The sequence below is a fragment of the Pungitius pungitius genome, chromosome 18 (genome assembly GCF_949316345.1).
Source record: "Pungitius pungitius chromosome 18, fPunPun2.1, whole genome shotgun sequence".
Taxonomy (NCBI): domain Eukaryota; kingdom Metazoa; phylum Chordata; class Actinopteri; order Perciformes; family Gasterosteidae; genus Pungitius; species Pungitius pungitius.
Window position 1 is genome coordinate 5,972,105 of NC_084917.1, and position 20,020 is coordinate 5,992,124.

Genomic DNA, 20,020 nt, shown 5'->3' on the forward strand with positions numbered 1-20,020 from the left:
AAGTACTATCCTCATGAGATGTCAATGCATCCACTCATATGTGCTCAATAATACTGCTATTCATCCACCAGTGTTGCAGCAGCGCTAATTGAAGCAGAATAGATTTGACTTGGCAGCAGACTTGAACCTCAAAGACATCATCAGTGATCTATCAGCGTGAAGCCAACGTTTCAGCTCGAACTGAAAGCCGATGACGTCGTTTTCCTCTACGTGTGCATACGAGCGTTCAAGTGTTTGACATCACACTGCAATCTCACCCATTTAGAGAGCAACACGGGGGCACCGACAGTCCTTGACAAACTTTCCCAAGAAACCAGATTGATTCTCTCCCAGTTAAGCAGACACAGGCCATCGGGATGGGGGAGAAATGGGGCCAGGTCGGGGTTCCTCGGGGGGGGTGTGTGAGGCGTTATGGATTGACGCTGAGGGTTCAGAGAGGAAAAGTCATTTACGTAACGTGCCCTGTGACGCCAGGCTGCTGAAGACAATGTAACAAAGACTGGAAAAGGCCTTCATGGAAAGAGAAGTGTGTTTGTGTGAGTAAGAGGACGGGGGGGGGGGGGGGGGGACAAGATGCGTCTGTCTTTTGGTTCCTTTGTTTCTTAATTATAATGACATTGTTTTTTTCACAGGTCATGAAAAAAAAAAAGTCTCATCTGTTCAAGCTGGGGCTAGCGGTGTAACACCAGCTGATAAATCACATTTAGCCTTGTGTGTGTGTGCGTGTGTGTGTGTGTGTGTGTGTAGGGCAATTGATCAAGGACAGCAATAAGAGTTGAGGAGGAAAATGTTGTACATTCATATATTACTAAAAAATCTTAAAATAGCTCAGAGTTGCTTAAACTGTATTATTGATCATCTCCCTATTTATAACAGGCAGCGACCTAAAGTCCACACCCCTTCATTTAATTCTCTCTCTCTCTCTCTCTCTCTCTCTCTCTCTCTCCCTTTCCTTCTAAGAAGATAAAAACTCAACAATTCCTCTCATGAGGAAAAGAGAAAAGCAATTTTCCCCAGTGTGCTTCCTGTTGTTCTCCTCTGGCCCCTCGGTTTGCACTCTCTATCACATTCGGCTCTTAGTCTATTTTAATGGCAATCTCCCTATATGCTCCGCTCTCTCAGTCTCCCCGTTTTCTCACCCTACGACTCCCCAGCCATGCGGAGGGCTGCATGATGCCACTGGCACACGGCCAGAGAAGAAACGAGTGAAATAGAATTGCCAAATGGAGGTTGTAAACATTCTGTTTAGGAGAATGCTGTCCACGACTCTTGTTTACGGAGAGGGAGGAGACATTACAGGGCTAATTACATTAAAGAGAGCTATTAAAGCTACACGTGAGGAAAGGAAATAAGTGCATGGGGTGACAGAGGGGGGATAAAACAAAGACAGGCACCAAACTCCTCATATGAGCGCGGCATATAGAGATGCCCTGTGACGAATACGCTTTTATTGCTTTTTTCTATCTTTCCTCCCATCTCCCGGTGTTGTTTTTCTCTCGGTTGGTCTCAACCACTCCCTGTCCTCCAGCAGCACAATATCAGTAACTCACACCAAGCACAACAACCCGTTGCACCCAAAGACATGGAAAAAAAAGGCACTGTAAAACCAATTAGCAATAAACCGCCTCACAAAATAAGATGTACTCCAAAGACGATAAACAAAGTGATGGTACGTAAACCCTACCTGGCAATAGGAAGCCGATCCAGGTTACAATCCCCCAAAGGCAGATACAAGCACTCCACAGATCCCCATTAAAGTGGCCTACTTCCTCTGTCAAACTGTTTGTGAGTGTTTGTGGCTGGACAGCCGGGCTGGTATGGGTGATTCTGTGAGTGTGGGCTAGGCCAACTCAACTGTGCACACACAGAGAGAGGGAGAGAGAGGGAGAGGGAGAGGGGGAGAGAGAGAGCGAGAGAGAGAGAGAGGCTAAGGAGGTAGACTCCCATGCTGCACAAACAAGTGGGAAGGAAAGAGGGAGAGGAAAGCAGGAGATTGCGCTAATGATAAGAGACATATGAGCAGCGCGAGCTCAGAGGGGAAGACGTGCGTATGTCCGTCGAACATAATCACTGGTCTCCGTGATTGAAGATGCGCGCGTGTGTGTGTGTGTGTGTGTGTGTGTAAATACTGTCTGACATCTGCATCCATTTCCCCCTCAAGACATTAAGGCACCGCAGCGAGGTCCCACAGACACATGTCCATTGTAAAGACACACACGTAAACACGCTAACAAACACTTGTATTGGGTTTAAACGCGCAGTGCTCTGACACACAGACACACAAACACACACACAATGCAGCTGTGAAGTCCCATCCCACATTATACAAATATATAAAAAGGAAACCTTCTTCTTCTTAAAATCCTCATTTCTATCCATTCTGATTCTAGAGTTATCTTGATATGTGCGTACCAGGATTTTAATGAACAGATTTCCCCCAAATTTCTTAGATAAACAAAGGATTTTCGTAGATAAACAACCTGTAACTGAGTGATTATTCTAACATGTCTCTCTCATCCTCTGCTATTCTTTAACCTTTTTCTCAGCGCTCTCACAGCCTCTGAATGCTAGATCGGGGACATTTTCTTTCTTTTTTTTACATTTTTTTCTCTCCTCAAAGTGTGACTAGGAACAGTTGACAATGAAAGGCAGGAGACACACACACAGCTGCTCCCTTTGCACACGGGTCAACGACTATCCGCCACTAACGATACCCTTCAAGGAGTAGATGTCCAACACAAAACAGCATGGGGTCGTTTAACGCAGGTGACAGCTCGGCCAATTACGGAAAAAAAAAAAAGAGGTGAACTCAGATGTCTCGGCGGCAATTACACCGATACTGAGTCAACTTGAGCCGTCGTAGAGCTTCTCCAATTATTCAATTGCATGGTTGAATAGACACTGAAGTAAAAACGAGGCCCCCAGATCTTCTCAGGTCCTTGCCGATGGGGCGAAGATTCAACGGCAGCAGAGAAAAAGGCCAAACTTTTTTTTGCGATAAAGAAATTGAGCGATACTATACCATATGTAATTCAGAAAAAGGTAAGAAAACGTCCTCCCTCATCTGAAGCAAGAATACAGGAACTACAACTTCCAACACGTCGTTGGTTAATTAAATGGAACTAATTCAAAATAGTTGTGACATTATCCTCGCCATTTCCACACACTCAGATATTTACACCATATTTACAGCAAAAGGAAGCACACCTGAAGTATCCAGATAGAGCTGTGCGTTTGACCTTCACACCGGAGCAAGAGACGGCTACACATTACCTTAGACACGGGCATCTGGACGCGTGGTGCGCTGACGGTTAGAGTGTGTTGTCATTGGTCGGTGTCCAAGAGTACGGCAAAGAATGGCACAGTTCATCCACACACACACACACACACACACACCCTGACAAATCACTTGTGCATCGCGAATAGAGACAAGCTGCTAATCCAATGGGACCATATGGGACCATATGGGATCTATTCTTTTCCTTCTTTCCGTTATTTCTATTTCTCCTCCCCTTGTTGTTCTCTATCTCGTCCTTGTTGCTGCTGTCCCGGCTTCTCCCCGAGCTCGGTAATAACGTGAGCGTTAATGTGTGAGCAAAGGAGCAAAAGAGAGCAGGGGAGAGGGGGTGGGGCTGAGGGGGGGGGGGCGTTTGGTTAAGGACAGGAAATGAAGAAAGAGGGGATCAGGGAGGAAAAGGGGTGTGAGAGTGAAAGGAGGAGTTTTAGAAAATTGGGTGTATTTAAAATGTAAAGATCAAATACAACTCTATGGAGACCTAAGCAGTCAGTGTCCTTCGTTCTCTCTCTCTCTCTCTCTCTCTCTCTCTCTCTCTCTCTCCCTCGCTCGCTCTACATGCTATTTTTAGAAGTTGCTCCGTTGCGAATCAAAGCGCCGAACACAAACCTATCAAAGAGAAGGATGCTAAGAGCCATTTCTGTCACACCTAATAACACACACACACACACACACACACACACACACACACACACACACACACACACACACACACACAAACCCTGTCTGTTACAATGACCATGTGTCTGCATCAGGCCTCGGGGGTGTCATGTAAGCTATACGTCCGGCCTTATCTAATCATATCAAGTGCTAATAAATACTGGGCTTTTGAAATAGCTATTTTAAACCTTGTCAATTACACTGCACAGACCGCCGTCTGGCTGGAGGTATTCTCCGGTAAAGTAATGATCGACAGCCAACGACCCGGTTGTCTTGTTAACTGGTGTTTCTCTTTTGTTGGGGCTCTCCCAACTGTCATTAATCAATTCTATTAACCAAAACTGTAAAAAAAAAAAAAAAGAAGGAAGTTCTGCTATTTAAAAATTGAACTGTTATCCCAGCTCCATTGCATAGGCTCAGTGGAGCGGACGTCTTTTTTTGGAGTTAAGAATGCGCATAATTAAATTCGACAGCGAATGAATTTCATGCTCGGCTGTACCTTCTGAGGACTAAGTCTGCTCGGTTCTCATCCATTCAAGCTCCTGCGCTGGTGCATAATTGCCATTATGTAGCACAGTTATGAATAGTTAAAGGCGGGCTAAAATAAAGCTAAACATCACTCCATCAAAGGGAAATCATTAATGTTTAAAGAGAGTCAAGGGAATTAATCCTAAACTAAAGGCCACAATGAATAACATCCATGAGCTGTGTGTCAGTGTGTGTGTGTGTGTGTGTGTGTGTGTGTCTGTTTGTGTAACTGACAGAGACAGGAAGAGACCAAAGGGAGAGAACTGCATAGTAGCCCTGGAGAATTCTTAGAGATAATTGTAAGGAAAGGAAATCCTTTTTTATTAAAATTTAAAACACAAGGAAGAGAAAAATGAAAACACAAGACGATAAGGTGTATTGTTTTCTGGTCAACTTTTTAAATTCTCAGAGTCAAATGAGGAAGAAAACCAAAATAACAAATATGCTGTATGTTGTATCTTTTCAGTTGCATACAGAAAATACCTAAAAGGTGTATAACTAGCACATTAACGGATATCCAACACACGGGCAAAGGGTAGGCGGATGGCACATTTTAAAAGGACAACGCATTCCAACAGTAGCCTACAGGGTGCTGTTAATGCCTTTGTTGGCTTGTTTGTGTGTGTGTGTGTGTGTGAGAGTTAAGAAAAGACAAAAGCAAAGACTTGACGGATGTAATCGATCCGTGTCTTATTGGAGACTCTGAAGGGGAAAATGTGTTTCTGTTAAGGGGAAATAAAGAGAGCGAGAGAAATTGGAGTCGCGTGACTGAGCAGAAGTTGCCCGTATTTGACTCCACCTGAGGATATTTTACATTTGCTATCCAGTTTTCAGACATGTAAATATTTGCATATGTACATGGTGAGAAGGAGCCTCTTTCTCTTTCTTTCCTGTTCTCGTTGCGATCCAGTACAAATGCACTCTACATCATCCAAGTCAGACCCTTTCTCACCTACATGCAAAGTCTTTCATTTGATCTCTTTCAGATTCAGGTCTGTGGCTGATGACCTCTTGTAAAGCAGTTTTCCAATTTGAGGGAATTACCATTAAGGTCTACACCAGTAGGTGCACTTGTCGTATTCACGTTGAATAAGTTTAAAACCGGTTAGAAGTAGGGGGGGATTTTGTACTTGCAGTAAAGCCCCTTTGCTTGTATCAAAAGACTGCTTAGAAAAGTTGGATCTTTTGTAGCGATTCATTTCCTTTTGTGAGATGAATTCAGGGAATATCACATTTTAAATCTACATTCTCACTCGATGGTGGGGAAAATATATTCACATTTGACCACTGACTAAATATCAACTGGATCATTCAACAATACTGACTTTCATACACCATTACCACGCGAAGCCTTCATAAAAATGATGCAAATGTGAATGAATAATTGAGTTTTCGTGATATATCCTGAAGAGCAATCAGCTTATTTTCTTTTAGTTATTTTGTGTTGCTGCTTAAGATTCAGTTTGCCCTCCTAGTGAGATATGCTCCCCAAACAGATGCATATTCAAAGACACTTCTTATCTGTCCACGGCACTGCACATCGAGTTGGAGAGACATTGGCATAGTCATTAAAAGAAGAGACCCCCCCCGATGAGAAGAGACCGCCCCTGTCTTTAAATGTATCGTAAATAAACTGTTTGTGAGGCCAAAGAGTGGGAGTGAACGAGAGTCCTCGTTCTTGGTGAGTCACTGCCAACTTAATGCTGTGTAATAACCAACCTCAGCAGCTTAAACAGATTCTCATAAATGTGAAGTGAGACAGCCAAGAGAGAGAGAGAGAGAGAGAGAGAACAGAACAAGCTGCAGACACGCTGTCTTCATTAGCAGCAGCCATCTTTTCTTCCACTCAGCACGAGAGCCCATGCTCCCTATGGAAGATTTATGCAGCTTTCTGACGAGGAGTGCCAGCATCTCTCACTGAAGACCGTGAGTGATGAAGTGCTGTTGTGATTTTCAAAGCAGCCATTCCTCACTTTATTCCCATTTTAGTGCGAGTGTGTGTGTGTGTGTGTGTGTGTGAACAAGTTTCCAGCAGCCTAGTGGCTAATGCTGCCCACAGTAGAATCTACCGGAAGCTTTACACGGAAGCTTAACAGGCTGTTAATGGATGTGGGTCTGTACAATGAGTACGGAAACAAATAAAAGGGTTGGATATAGATTATAGATTATTAGTTTAGCAACTGTAGAAAGAACAGCTAGGATGTACTTCAGGATCACACTATTAAAACCTCTGATTAAAGATTTCAAATATGATTTTTAACTCTGCTGCTTTTAGTTTCAAGTCTAAAAGCAAAGAGGGTATTTCTTACACTATTTCCGCCCCTTTATAATCCCTTTTGATGGACAAAGTGATAGGATTTTTTTTCTTCCAAGCCAGACGGCTGCCTCCATCGTCCCCAAAAATCTCATGTTTAGATATTAAGCTATTTTGTGGTATCTATTACTTCCTGTCCTGCTATTCTGTCTATCTTTTCTTTCACGCCACTGACAGAGCAAAACAGGCAGAAACAAAGCAACGCATCAGTCGGGGTTTTGTCGTAAACAATCGCCTTTAATAATGCAGTAAACATCTGCTGACTTTAAATTAATCTCCGCACTAAATAGAAACCGGAAAAGTCCCATAATGCTCAGAGGAGCCGCAGGATTAGAAGAAGAAAATTAGAAGAGAAGGAAAATGGGCTCACAACCAAATGTTTCCGAAGGGGAAGCGTTCAAAGAGCTCGGGGGACTCGGAGAAACGGGGCCGGCTGCTGACAACAACACTCTGACAGAGTAACACCCGCGTGCTGGAAAAAAACATGAATGGACTGAACACCAGTAGGTAGAATGGGTGCGATAGTGTCGGGTCGGTTCTGCTCTCTCGGCACACTTGAACATAACTCTTGAGTAAAGTGGAGGCTTCAGCCAAGTTTGCATTCTATCGGCTTTGTGTGGAGAGAACAAACGCCGTTTGTGACACGGTGGAAATGGCCGAATTGTGTAAAGCTCACTGGCTGCACTCTATTCACTAAGTGGTCGTGTTGACTCAGCAGTAGCAAAACAACAAATAATGATTGCGGAGCTTCAATAAGAGGGCAGATGATTACCTGCATATCTGTCAAGGGGACATTGTGGCAGATTTGTAATCCTTTGTTTGAGATGTTGATGTGCATTTGTTTTCTTCGATGTGCACGTCTAACTCAGTGGTCGTCTGTGGGGGGGCGTGACCCACAAATGTCTTTCTACAGGAATGCGTCCTCCTTTCCTTTTGCCAACATCGAAATAGCCAAAGGAAAGTTTGAAAATGAAATGGACGAGACATTTCGTTTTTACATTACATGTCAGTTTTAAAGCCTGACATGCAACAGATAGAACCCCACTAATTAAATTATCCTCACATCTCCTGTACTCGACAACCTGATTTGCATACGATTAAACACATCAGGAGTTGACTGAATACAAACTATTTGCCTCTAAGGTACTCTGGAGAAATTCAATCAAGAGTGATCTAATTCGTCTGGATGTTAAATGATTAAGCGTGTATTCTCTTGCCTCCGGGAGGCCGTTTTTATTTCCATTTGATAAGGAATGACAGTGAGAGATTCTAACAGGTGCATGCAGAAGGAAACAGGAATAGCTCCACAGGGCACGCGCACACACACTTGAGTGCATAATGGCACAATTTACGTGACGAACAGCGACCGTGACCGATTGTCCACCTTTAGGGCCCAAGCTCACGTATTGAAGTACGGCTGTTGTATGAATGAATGAACACGCACAAAGAACATTGAGTGTATCAAAAGAGAGACCAGTGTGTCTACATTGAAACACAAGAACGAAATAAGAAAACAGCTAAATCTGCCAATGATCATACTATATTTAAACTGTGTGTTGTTTGCTAAACTAACTTTTTTCTCTTCTGTTAAATATGTGCAATGTGTTATACGTAATCTGGAAACTAGGGTTACATTACATTGACATAAATGCACTTAGCTTGTGGGTTCTACTAAACAATAACAACGTGTGAGGTGTGCCTTTTGATTTCATTGGGCAAAAACGTTGTTTACATCTCCGAAAGAGTGTGCTGGAGCATGGCTTGTGTCTGAGGAGGCAGGCGCGCCCCGACAGCTCCAATGGGCTCCACTGTCAAAATAAAAGAGCTTCAGCTTTGATATGCATAGTTAGAAAAAGCTTTAACGTGCGGGCCAAGAACATATCCTTCGAGGAGTATTCCACGACTCAAATACTAATGCAAATGAATGAAATGAAGCAATCAATCAGACTGTTTTTTTAACCATGCCTTTACGGATAAATATAACAGTTCAGTCAATAGAGTTTGAGTAAATGGCATTGACTTCAGTGATTTAGCATGCTTTCCAAGCAGTTATTTTATTGAACCTATTGATCACTGCAGTGTGTTAGTGTGTGTGTGTGTTCACCTTAAAAGTAGCCTTTACTATGGACCCAATTCTTGCTAAATAATAAGTAATACGGTCCCACCAGGTACCGCTTTGAAAGAACCATGTCGGCAAAAATGGAAAAGCATGAACATGGAAACGCATGAGCACACTCGTGCAGGGAGAGAAAGGCATGAATCGCTGGTCCCTCGCTCTTCCTCTCTTTCATGTGCTGATGAAATGAACCCCCTGATGTACAACAGGTGTGGCGTATGCACACAAATCTATTAAACCCTTTTAATCACCATTCGGCTGAACTCACTCATTGAGTGGGGTGAACTGCTTTGAAACGGATGACATGAATCTTGAGTCTTGTCTGTTCATCCCAAATGAAAGAGGTGGGGAATTAAGAAAATACTGTGAATGTGTCATGTAGTTGCAGACACAAATACATTACACATTCACACCTCGAAATACCGTAGATGCAGGATTGGAAGTTCACATTCATAAAAAAAATTGCATTAGAGAGCGTGTCAGGGACATGGTAATGCTCAAAATGACCAAATTGGGCTAAAGTCTTCTCATTCCCTGCAGCCACTGTCTTAATCAGGGCAAGCGATTGAGCCCGGTGAGCACTGAACGATCAGTTACTGCGAATCCATCCTCCGCCCTTGTGTTACCTTACAAGTAGGGGATCAAACTCATTTGGATTTGATCCATTTAAATATTTCCAAAACACTGAAGCATGCCTACGAATGTGATTTTTCATTTTTATTTTTTTTCCCGAGGTGCAAGAGAATCCATTATCCATTTCCCTCAGCTCTCTGGAATGTTTTGGCAAGCTTTGTTTTTCCGGCATGAAAAACGAAATTGTTTTAGTTCACGAAACATAATTCTGACTGCAAACAGCATTCGAGGTTTGCTACTAAATGGCGCAACTTAACAGCCAGATGTTTATAACAAGGATTGGTAGAGACCAAACACTGAGTACTTTAGCCATAGCTAACAACTGTTCAGTACTTTGTAAAGTGAGACAGAAGCAGAAAGTAAACACAACCCTCAATTACACTCAAGAATTATGAGAATTTTGTAGGTTAATAAGTTGTTTGTATACAATCACCGCTGTATTGTGAGTGGTAACAGAGGGAGAGAGAAAGAGAGTTAAAGAAAACGAGAAAGAGATGGAGAGCAGTAACAGAAGCCTGCTTTTTGCAATCAAATATCCCTTTTTTTTTTTGGCGTGACTGAAAAAAAAATCAAGCAAGGCTCAGTGGGTACTGAGCTGACACTCTAATAAAGCAGGGGGACTTCTCCAATCCAGCCGGATAAAAGGCAGCATTAAACTTGTCTTTAAGAACCCTGAGCACTAAGTGGAAAGCCGTTGCGATGGTGTTCACAGGGTATCTGTGACGGGGCCATGCACAAAATACATGCCTCCCCATGTGTCCAAGTGTTTGCCAATTTATCTTTGGCATGAACCCAAATTGGGAACGCTGGTGGAAGTGCGTGTCCATGCGGCGTACCTGCTCAAAATGCGGAAAGGCAGGCTCCCTCCTGTGAAGCTGGAGCTGCTTGTCAATGTTGTCCTTCAGACACTGACACACGCGGCGCTTCTGGTCCGCTGAATAGGCTTCGAGGCTGAGCAAGCAGTCGCACTTCTAGAGAGGGGGAGAGAGAGAGAGAGAGAGAGAGAGGGAGAGGGAGAGAGGGGGGCCGGGGGGGGGGGGAATGGAGGGAAAGACAGCAGGCAATTAGGCATCTAGAGAAGAAGAGGTGTCTCCGGATCTTTGGCGGCGAAAGGGTTACAGATGGGAAGAGCACCAGAGCGCACATCGGGGGATTGGACTAAAAACGATGAATGCAAAAGAATGAATCAAACTCTGCAGTGTCAGAACAGTGTCAGAGGTGCGGCACTATGGTGTGTGTTTGTGTACTGTGTGTGTGCCGTTGTCATCTGAACTTTGTCTTCATGACACCACGGACTGTAAAGTGGTGAAGGCGCTAGCATTAGTGAAATTGGATAATGGCCTGGTATCCACTTCAGGCAGAATCTGATATGCTGACAAAACGATTACCTGACCGATGGCAAGATGGCACTCTTAAAAGAGCTCAAATCAATACACCGCTGCTGGGAAATATAGGAGAATAAATATTTAACAAGCAGCGGTTAACTTAGACTTGGCAGAGCTTGATCAAATAGCCAGTCACTAAAAAAGGACATAAATATCCCTCGGCTAACATCCCGAATCTGTATTTGATCTCACTGATGTACAGATTAAATCTCCATTAGTTTAATGGGCCTTTTTGGTTATTGGTCATGATCTTAGCAATGCACTTTTGATAAATGACAGCTGACACGAATTCTTTAAATAGTACACAAAACTCACTTAAGTGGATTCTTTGCTCCAAATTTTAATCTGGCTTCCCAGAAGACCTCTTAAAGGAGGAAGGCTAGTGGGAGTATGATATCTAGGATATGAACATGTTGTCCCGGTTAGTGTCATTTCAATTCTGAGGTTCATTCGGTTTATATATGTACTTATGTATTTAACAATAAAGTCACGTAGTTGTAATCTGTGGTTCTCAGGGTGTTACTAACAAATTCTTACCACAGTCATCTTCGCACTCACATCAACTGCTCTCATCCACATTTCTGCATCTTCACTTGAATATTGTTATTATTCTGTGCTTTTTCGGATTAAAGAACAAAATGAAAGGAGCCTTTTGTGCACGAGTGCATTTGCCATTTCTTTGCTTTCCAATTTGATCACCCCCATCTACCTTGGTAGCTTTGCTTCCGGCAGTGTCGGGGAAAAACATTTGTATCCTGACATTTTTGAGCACGAGTCAGGCTATAAATAGGAACTTTCCACTTTGTGCAAGTCTTGGGAGATCAACTGGAGTCCTCTGGGCTCTCCTTGGCGCTCACTGTCCGGGTCAGCGGTGAATCACGATGCTAGTTTCTGTGACTGTTCCCTGGCTGCATGACATGTTGTGTTTCCGTCCCTTGGACTGGCTGTCGATATTAATGTCACTCAATGTCGTGCTGATGATGGGGATGCTGCTGTTGGAGGTTAGAATGGCAAAGAACGTTTGGCAGATAAAGCCTTGTCCGTGTTAGTGGTGCTAAAGCAGGTTAAAGGGCATTAAAGGCTGCATTAATGGCATTGATGTCTAGACGGCTTTGTCTTGATGCAGTTTAGAACGTACTGCAGGTCTATTTTCTTTTCCGGTAAGTATGTTTTGCATATTGGGAAAACAACAGTAAACTCAGTAAAGTATACTCGGAAAAGGGGAAGGAACAAAATAGACCAAAAAAACAAGATAGAGCAGCTGGTTGGATGGTAAAAGCCAAAGGAGACAGACTATTTTCGGATTGTAACGCAAGATGATGAGATTGGAGCTTTGTCAGAAATCAATGTCAATGTTCTTTGGTTATCCATCATTGGACTGTAGTCTATAAGGGCGCAGCACAGGCCATAATATTTGAAACCAATGCACACGCATGGTTGAACACTTCAACGTAAACAACCAGCCGGGCAGACGCTTATGATATTGCTGCCGGTGAAAATGTCAATTTATTCCAAGATTATTTTTCCACGGGTCAGTAAAGGTCAGCAAACCTCTTCAAACCACTGTGAGCAAAATAGCCGGAGTTGTTTTCAATTATCCAGTAAAATATCTCAACATCAGAGGCTCATCAGGTCAACAATGAAGATTGAAATGACATTTAAATATTTGAACTGACAGTTTTTGTTTCTTTACTTAGCTAAGGCACTAGCGGCAGTATTAGCTACCTGGTGAGCTTACATCATTTGATTGCCCGGTTGCCTAGCGACAGCAAAGCAACAGTACTTATGTAATCACTGAGTCAAGGCGCAATCTGAAATTGTATAAAAAAAATAAAAAAATCAACACATGGTCACAACACAAGCCAACTAACATTCAATCATGTGATGGTAATGACACTTGTTAAGGCCCGAAATGAAACAGGCATGTAACGCAACACCTTCTAACAGACAACACACAGGCACACACACACACGCAAACAAAAATAAATCTGTCATTTGCATTTTTTATTTCGATGCAGTCTGTTCTGATTGCGATACGATTTCTGTTTCTCAGTTTTCCATGTCCTTTTAGCCTCGGTTAATACAGCAATTATTTTGGATGAGTAATACTGTAAACATAATGTTACCGCTCAGGCTTTCAAGAAAACAATGCCTCATATTGACAGGTTTTTCCAGGCATCTCCCCACAGTCCCGCATTAGAGAAAACCCATCTACCATGGAGCAGTCCAGGGGCCCAGAGGGCATGCATGTACTCGCATCCACACACACACACACACACACACACACACACACACACACACACACACAGTATGTTTCTTCAGTCTAGGCGTGTCAATGAAAAGCCCACACATACTGTAACCCACTTATACTGCATTTTGTCTTTAATAAAGAAAGACGCAGGTGAATCAACAGGAGAAATAACACGATGGCAGTTGTAGAGAAACAAAGAGGCCAGTCTCATTGTGAGTAACACAGCATACACAATACCTTCTAAATGAGTGATGCTTTGCAAGAGAACGAGGATTCATTTGTGTCTGTTTGTGTTCTCTCTCGTTTACCATTGTTACACACTTTTGGCGCTGCTTAACTCTGCGTTAATGCATCTATCTAGGATAGTTAGCCGGACAGTGACATGCGCTTAGCGATACATCAGTTGAAGTAATCAGTCATGCCGGCAAATGAGAGCACTGTTGACACTTAGTTTGTGGAGCCAGCTGGAGCTCTCGATGCTGCAATGCTTCAGGAGCAGCTGTCTCTTAGTCTGGAGCACTACTTCTTCCCTTCCGTGACACATTGAGTGTGTTTGTTTTTCTTTCAGGGTTAAAGAAAAATCACCAGTTACTTTAAAATCAGATTCATTGCAGGAATCAACATCATATTCACGTTGGGACCAAATCGCCTTTAATATACGGATTGTTAATGATTTTTAAAGGAATCCGCTGGAATCCGCCCCCCCCCCCCCCCCCCCGACTTGGTGGAAGCAGCTCTTTGGGGATTTTCATGCTAAAGTCACATTCTTTCTTGGCATTTAACAGCATCCGGTCAGTAACACAGACTGGAAAACAAACCCGTGTCCAAGACAAATTAAAAATGTTCAGCTTAGGCCGCCACATCAGGTCCTAAATAAAGCCCCTTATTATTAGATTAATAGAGTTACTGTTTACCGTGTTCATAAAATGACTGAAACAAGGAAGCACATTAGCTAAAATAGCTAATGCTGCCCTTACGGTGGCTTCTACTTTAGTTCATCCCTGTTTATGAAATCCACCCGTCCAAGAGATAAACACGAGAGCTAATGAAACAAAATTCAATGAATGGCCACTGGCCTGCCATGGAGTGGCTAAAAATACAGGCCACATTTCCCCATAATCAGATTGATTAAAGTGCTCCCTGGTTAAAGTCCTCCCCCTGAGCCATCTGGCAGACGCAGGCGCATTCAGTGTGTCATTGGGCTGCTGTCAACACGGCTCACCTGACTCAGCACAGGTTAGCATGGTTTCAGTGACAGCTAATTCACCCAGTACTAATACATGGGCATGCCGGCATCATCTTAATCACACAGCCGGCTACTAATGACCCAATTATCGTGTTTTTCTTTCACGTGGAAAAGATTGCATGTTACACAATGAATGTTTACAATGTTGACACAAAATACACTTATTTGGAGGTTTCTGTGTGCCAAATTGCTGATTGTTTGAGATTATCTGACAGACTTGAAGGAGTTAAGTAACACAGTATTTCTCAAAGTGAGTGTGGACTCCCTGGAGTGGTCATGATGCTTCCAGGCTTCAGTGGACAACTTGTTGTTTTGTTTTTTGGAACCGTCAATTCAATTTTGGTTGTTTTTTTTTAACCAGTTTTTGCGTATGACTTTATGCTTTATGCTGAAGATAAGCTAATCCAGGGCTGGCTGTAGCTTCCAAGTGTCAATATTTTTAGATAACGCTTGGCAAAACAAGCATATTTTACAAAATTGCTATTTTTTTGCACGATATTCATGCACAATAAGAATAGATATCCAACGAAAGAAACTGATTTGTTTTTTTGTTTTGTGTTTATTTGTGATGCTTAAGCAGCTAGTTGACTTATAAATATCTACATCAGCCCCTAAAACATTCCTGTAGGACCAAAAGCAGGTCAACGGTTTTGCTCTTATGCCGTGAAATATCGCAAAATCTCCTGGCTCGCACAACATTTTGTAGAAACAAGGTTCCCATTCATACGGCATCAGAAGGTCTGTAGAGTTCAGGGTAAAGTCGGATACCCCTGCATAACTGTCTCATGACTGTCATTCCTAAACCTGGGAGTTTATATAATCAAAAACAATTGAGTTTAACAATATAGTGCAAAATGTGTTAAAAACAAGGTTTAGGTTTTGACCTCTTCTCCCTGTAATGCATTTCTTATTACTGTTACTGTTACTGATTCACACTGTTACTGATACATTTAACCACACACACACACACACACAAATGCATGATTTACGAGAAAAGAAAGAATGGAATGTCTCTCAACTTGGCGACTTTCCCACACTGTTTCATCTATTTCTAGTTTGTTTCTGTGGTTTCCAGCTCTTCTGTGGTTTCCCCGGACGAAGCAGCCATGAAAAGAGCATGCAAGCCGGAGTCGTTGGCCCGTGGAGCTTCCATTAGCCACCGGGGAGGATGATAAGCGCATGACTCTGCCAAGAGGAGCTTTTCTGAACTCTTATACGGTTTGCCTATTTTTAATACTGGCTTTAATTAGTTGTGCATGTTGTTGGTTTTTTTGTTGTTTTTGGTTTTCTTTACAGAATCAGTGCGTTCGTCAATCTTTTGGCGCTTTCTTTAAGGGACACGGTGAGTACCGATAGCTGAGCTTTGGGCCTGTGTCACTGAATACCTATTGGATCTCAGCATTCAGGTCAACACACGGAGTTTCTTTGCATTCAGTGTGTGACTTTGAGATTTAGCTGGGGCTAAACGTATTCATCAGTGGTCATCATACAAGTTTAATGTGTTAAATATTGTTAAATATACACCTGGGAAAACTTGATATCAAATGGTAACTTGCAAATGACTCATGGCACATTTCATCATTAAAGCAAATGAATAATTCAGATGCCGGTTACCATTTTTTCCTGCACTTGACAGATTAGAGTTGTAAACCACAGTTTGGTGCAGCTCGGGAGAATCCTTTTGTCACTGAGTTGGTGGTCGTAGATCTCAATGCAATCACGCTGCGAAGATGGAAGTCTTTAAGTGATGATAATCTGATGCATTGCCACTGTCACTGCACCACTGCCAATCTCTGCTGGCAGGTCAAATCAGACAGAAAGCAAAGTCACCCTTTAAGTTACGGGGGGGCCAAAATGACATGACGACATGGTGCATGGCGACCATAAATTGAGTATTATGCTGACGAAAGCCCCTCGGTGCGTATCATTCACACCCTGCCTCCGCCCTACGTCATGCAGTCAATGATGTGCCTGAACATAGGGTTTAACTTCCCAGAAACGTGGACACATGCGCAGACATTTAACACCGGGGGAAATATGTTGGAGATGTCTTGTTCCTCCCCCCAAAAAAGCCTCAAACTGCGCCATTGTTTACCTCGTTGGAGAAAGTCACCTTGACGTCAGCCTACGCAACCGAGATAACCGTGAACTTTTATCACCTGTTTAAATACGCGGACTCATTTGTGCGCACAGCGTGACCTCAGAGGTCCATGCACGCAGGCCCTCTCGCTGGTTTGCCACCTAGTTCGGGCCGTAATGCCCTGCGTCTGCTGCCTCTCGTCTCATCTCTTCTCATCCACCGCCTCCTCCAAGGGCACTAAAGGTGATTCATATAAAGCCGTAAACTGTTCACAACAACTTATCGGGATGACCGTTTACTGATCACTGCATTGTGTCTCACGGCTACGTTGACAACTAACGGTGAAAAAGAATGAATAAAGTGAGCAGGCAGTTAAGGGAATCTATGGCTTTCACTGGGAACGTGACTAAACATCAACACAGGAACCACGATCAGGAGCACATGAAAGCAGCGCGTTTTGGTAACGTCAGCACTTACACAATAGATCCCTTTGGAAGAATCAGAGTCTTCACGGTGACCTCAGTGTCACAGATATTCAAATATATACGCCTGACATAATGTAAAAAATAATTTAGTTTCTAAGCCAGAGTCAGAGACAGTAGGTCTCCATCTATCTCCATCTAAATATCATTCTCTTAGTCTTTCAATGTATTTTCTATCAAGCTACAAAAAAACTTCTCGTTCTCGTCCTCTAACGCAGCCGCACAGCGGGAACCACACACATCCCCTCGTCTGCGGCGGCGATCGCTCCGCCAGCGCTGCCCGTCAATCAGTAGGACTTACGTCTCCGCTGTCAGACAGCAGGTGCTTCTGTAGAGAGTTCGCCTCCCTAATGAACCTTTTCTTAGGCCCGACCCGGTCCGCCAAGTTGCCCATGATGACTCTGTGATGACCTCGATTCGCTCCGATGCGCGGTGATCGCACGCCGTGCCACGGTCTTCTTTCGCCGGCTGTGTTTTTAGTTTACCTACACAACGCTGTCTTGCCTGCTCTCCTTCTGCGTCACTGACACACTTACGCACATCATGCACGCCCTCAACTTTCTAGAAACACAACTGCATCCCCCCCACCGACACACACACACACACACACACTTTCACGTGTAAATCTGGGTTAGATCAGTTCCGTTTTGGGCAAGCCCTAAAATAGAATGACCTCCAGTGATGGAGGAGAAGGGCAGGAGCAGACAAAAGGAGGGGAGTGGACTGTGTCCATGACTGTGACGGCGTCCCGATTGGAAGAGGAGAGCTTTTCTTCCCTCGCTTTTATTTTTCCTTCCACAATCAATGCTAACGTCTTTTAAGTTACCGTAGATTGGGACAATACGTCTCTCTCTCTCTCTCTCTGTATGACTTTGTGTGTGTGTGTTTGACCTTTGCAGAGACAGGCTGGAAAGAGCAGTTCAATACATCCATCACATAATGCGGATTTCTTAGTTTTCTGTAAACACACACACACAGAGAAGCGGAGAGAGCCCGGATCCCTCAAACACTTAAAAGTGAGGCTGTTTTTTTCCTCTCTCCTTCTCTTTCATCCCTTTGTCCGTCCACACAACTGCTTGTCCTACGAGCAGGACTAGAAGGTCAACCGCTCTGGAGCTCTGTCATCACTTGAAGATAAATGAGCCCTGGAGCAGTTGACTTTGGGTATAACCTGTATCAGCGAGAAGAAAAGCATCTCCGACACCACCAGTAGGAGATAAGAGCCACGAGGCAGCTTTTGGTTGTGCCTACCGTTTGCTCTCTGAGGTATGATATGAACTGCTGACAGCTATTTCAAATGCAATAGATGGACTGCACATTTTAGAGTGCGTGTGTGAGTGTGGTGGGCAGAATCTGTCGAGACGTAAAGATGAATGAGGCCGAGTCGACTAAATCTTATAACTGGGGAAAAAATGCACACACGCTCTATTTGCTGTTACTCTGTTTATCTGGTTTGTTCTCAACCGGATATGCTGCACTAGTTTGGCATTTTTGAGAGCCACACCTGACAGATTCTTCTAGAGAACCGATGTCAAACTGTCTCTGGTCTCCTCTGCACTGAGTCTGCCAATATGAGAGAATTATTATTGGTGCAAATACCCTCCGAGGGCAAACACAAATGACAATCCAACAATGTAAACAAATGCGTGTGAAAACGTACAGCATTAAGAAGCATGAGAACGTATAAAAGCTACTGCACTGAAGACCATTTAACTCGAACTGATCTAGCGGACCCTTTCTTGTGTTGTGTCAGTTAAAACCCCAAATCTGCCTGTAACTCACTTAAACTCTCTCATTTGCTGCCTTACGTAAGGGCTTCTATTTATATACCCCACCTAATTGGATAGATGGAATAATATTGGAGCCTTTTCCTTCCTCTTTTCCAGCCTGGCGGAACAGACATCAGGCCTGTCTCATTCTGTCTGGAATTTCTGAAAAAAAAAGGCCCTTTGAAATATTCATAAGCCGCTAATGAGGTTATGCAGCACATTTCGAAGGAAAAAGTAGCGCAACAATGTGTGTGTGTGTGTGTGTGTGTGTGTGTGTGTGTGTGTGTGTGTGTGCGCAGCAGAAAGGGTTGAGGTTTATATCTGCTCAGTAAAAAGATTATCCATATGAGCAGACATTCGCAGTTGCAACAAATTCAAAATGGCCGGAAGGATAAAAACAATCTCCCATAGCTATTCAGGCATTTAAAAGCCCCCATTTAAATAAATGGTTTCCTGTGGGCCAGAAAAGAACAATCCTTTGCTCTATGTCTCAGGGCAGAACTGGATGAGGCAAGTTGCACAGATTCACAAGTTCTATTAGTACAATAGTGGATGGTTATAGCTTTTAATGCCGGGTATCAAGGAGGCGTTAGAGAGTACTTAAGGGTGTACCGAGCCAATCCAAAGCATTGGTATCAATGCCTTTTCCTCATAACCCCGTATTTGGGACTAAAAATAGGGAATATTAAATCCGCTTCCACTCAAAATGCTTGTTTCTACCTTGTTGGCCAACAACAAAACGCATCTTAAGATACTGAAAGATATGGCTCCTTCCATCCGGGAGAACATCATTTGAGTACAGCAGTGCTGTCAGGAGAACAAAGAAATATGGGAAAAAGCCAAATTCTCTCTAAACTTTTCTGTGTGCTAAAAACATTTTAATACCCTCAGAGTTCAGTTGTGGATGTATACTTTTATCATAAAGCTTTAATAACAGAAACGTTAGTCCTCAAAGTGCTGTTTCAATAAGGCAGTGTATGAATAACTGGGAAAAAACGCAATAAAATATTAATTATAATCCCTTTCATCTAAAACTGACAGCCTGCGAGGTGTGACAGCAGATGGAAGAAAGGATGAATATTATTACAACGATCCTCGGGCCACATTGTACCGCAGCCTTATTTACATTGAGGGTTATTTTATATCTGAAAGCATTTTCAAAATAATAATATTTACAGAATGTGCCTCTTCTGTGCGATTTATATATTTTTTAAAACACCATAAACAAATACATAAGAGTGTGGGAGTGAGAGCCGGGAAG

The 20,020-nt window shown here is 43.1% G+C and overlaps 1 protein-coding gene across 5 annotated transcripts in view; it reads right to left on the reverse strand.

Moving 5' to 3' along the window:
• rgs3a (regulator of G protein signaling 3a) overlaps positions 1-20,020 on the reverse strand; it is a 97,779-nt gene that overhangs the window by 34,766 nt on the left and 42,993 nt on the right. For 2 of the 5 annotated variants that reach the window (XM_062558999.1, XM_037483806.2), the window contains one exon: positions 10,383-10,517. In XM_062558999.1, the coding sequence (XP_062414983.1) occupies positions 10,383-10,517 (135 nt within the window). Of the gene's footprint in view, positions 1-1,684; positions 1,825-3,273; positions 3,578-10,382; positions 10,518-17,291; positions 17,532-20,020 lie in introns of those variants that run through there. The other 3 variants (XM_037483807.2, XM_037483808.2, XM_037483809.2) reach the window with 3 other exon arrangements.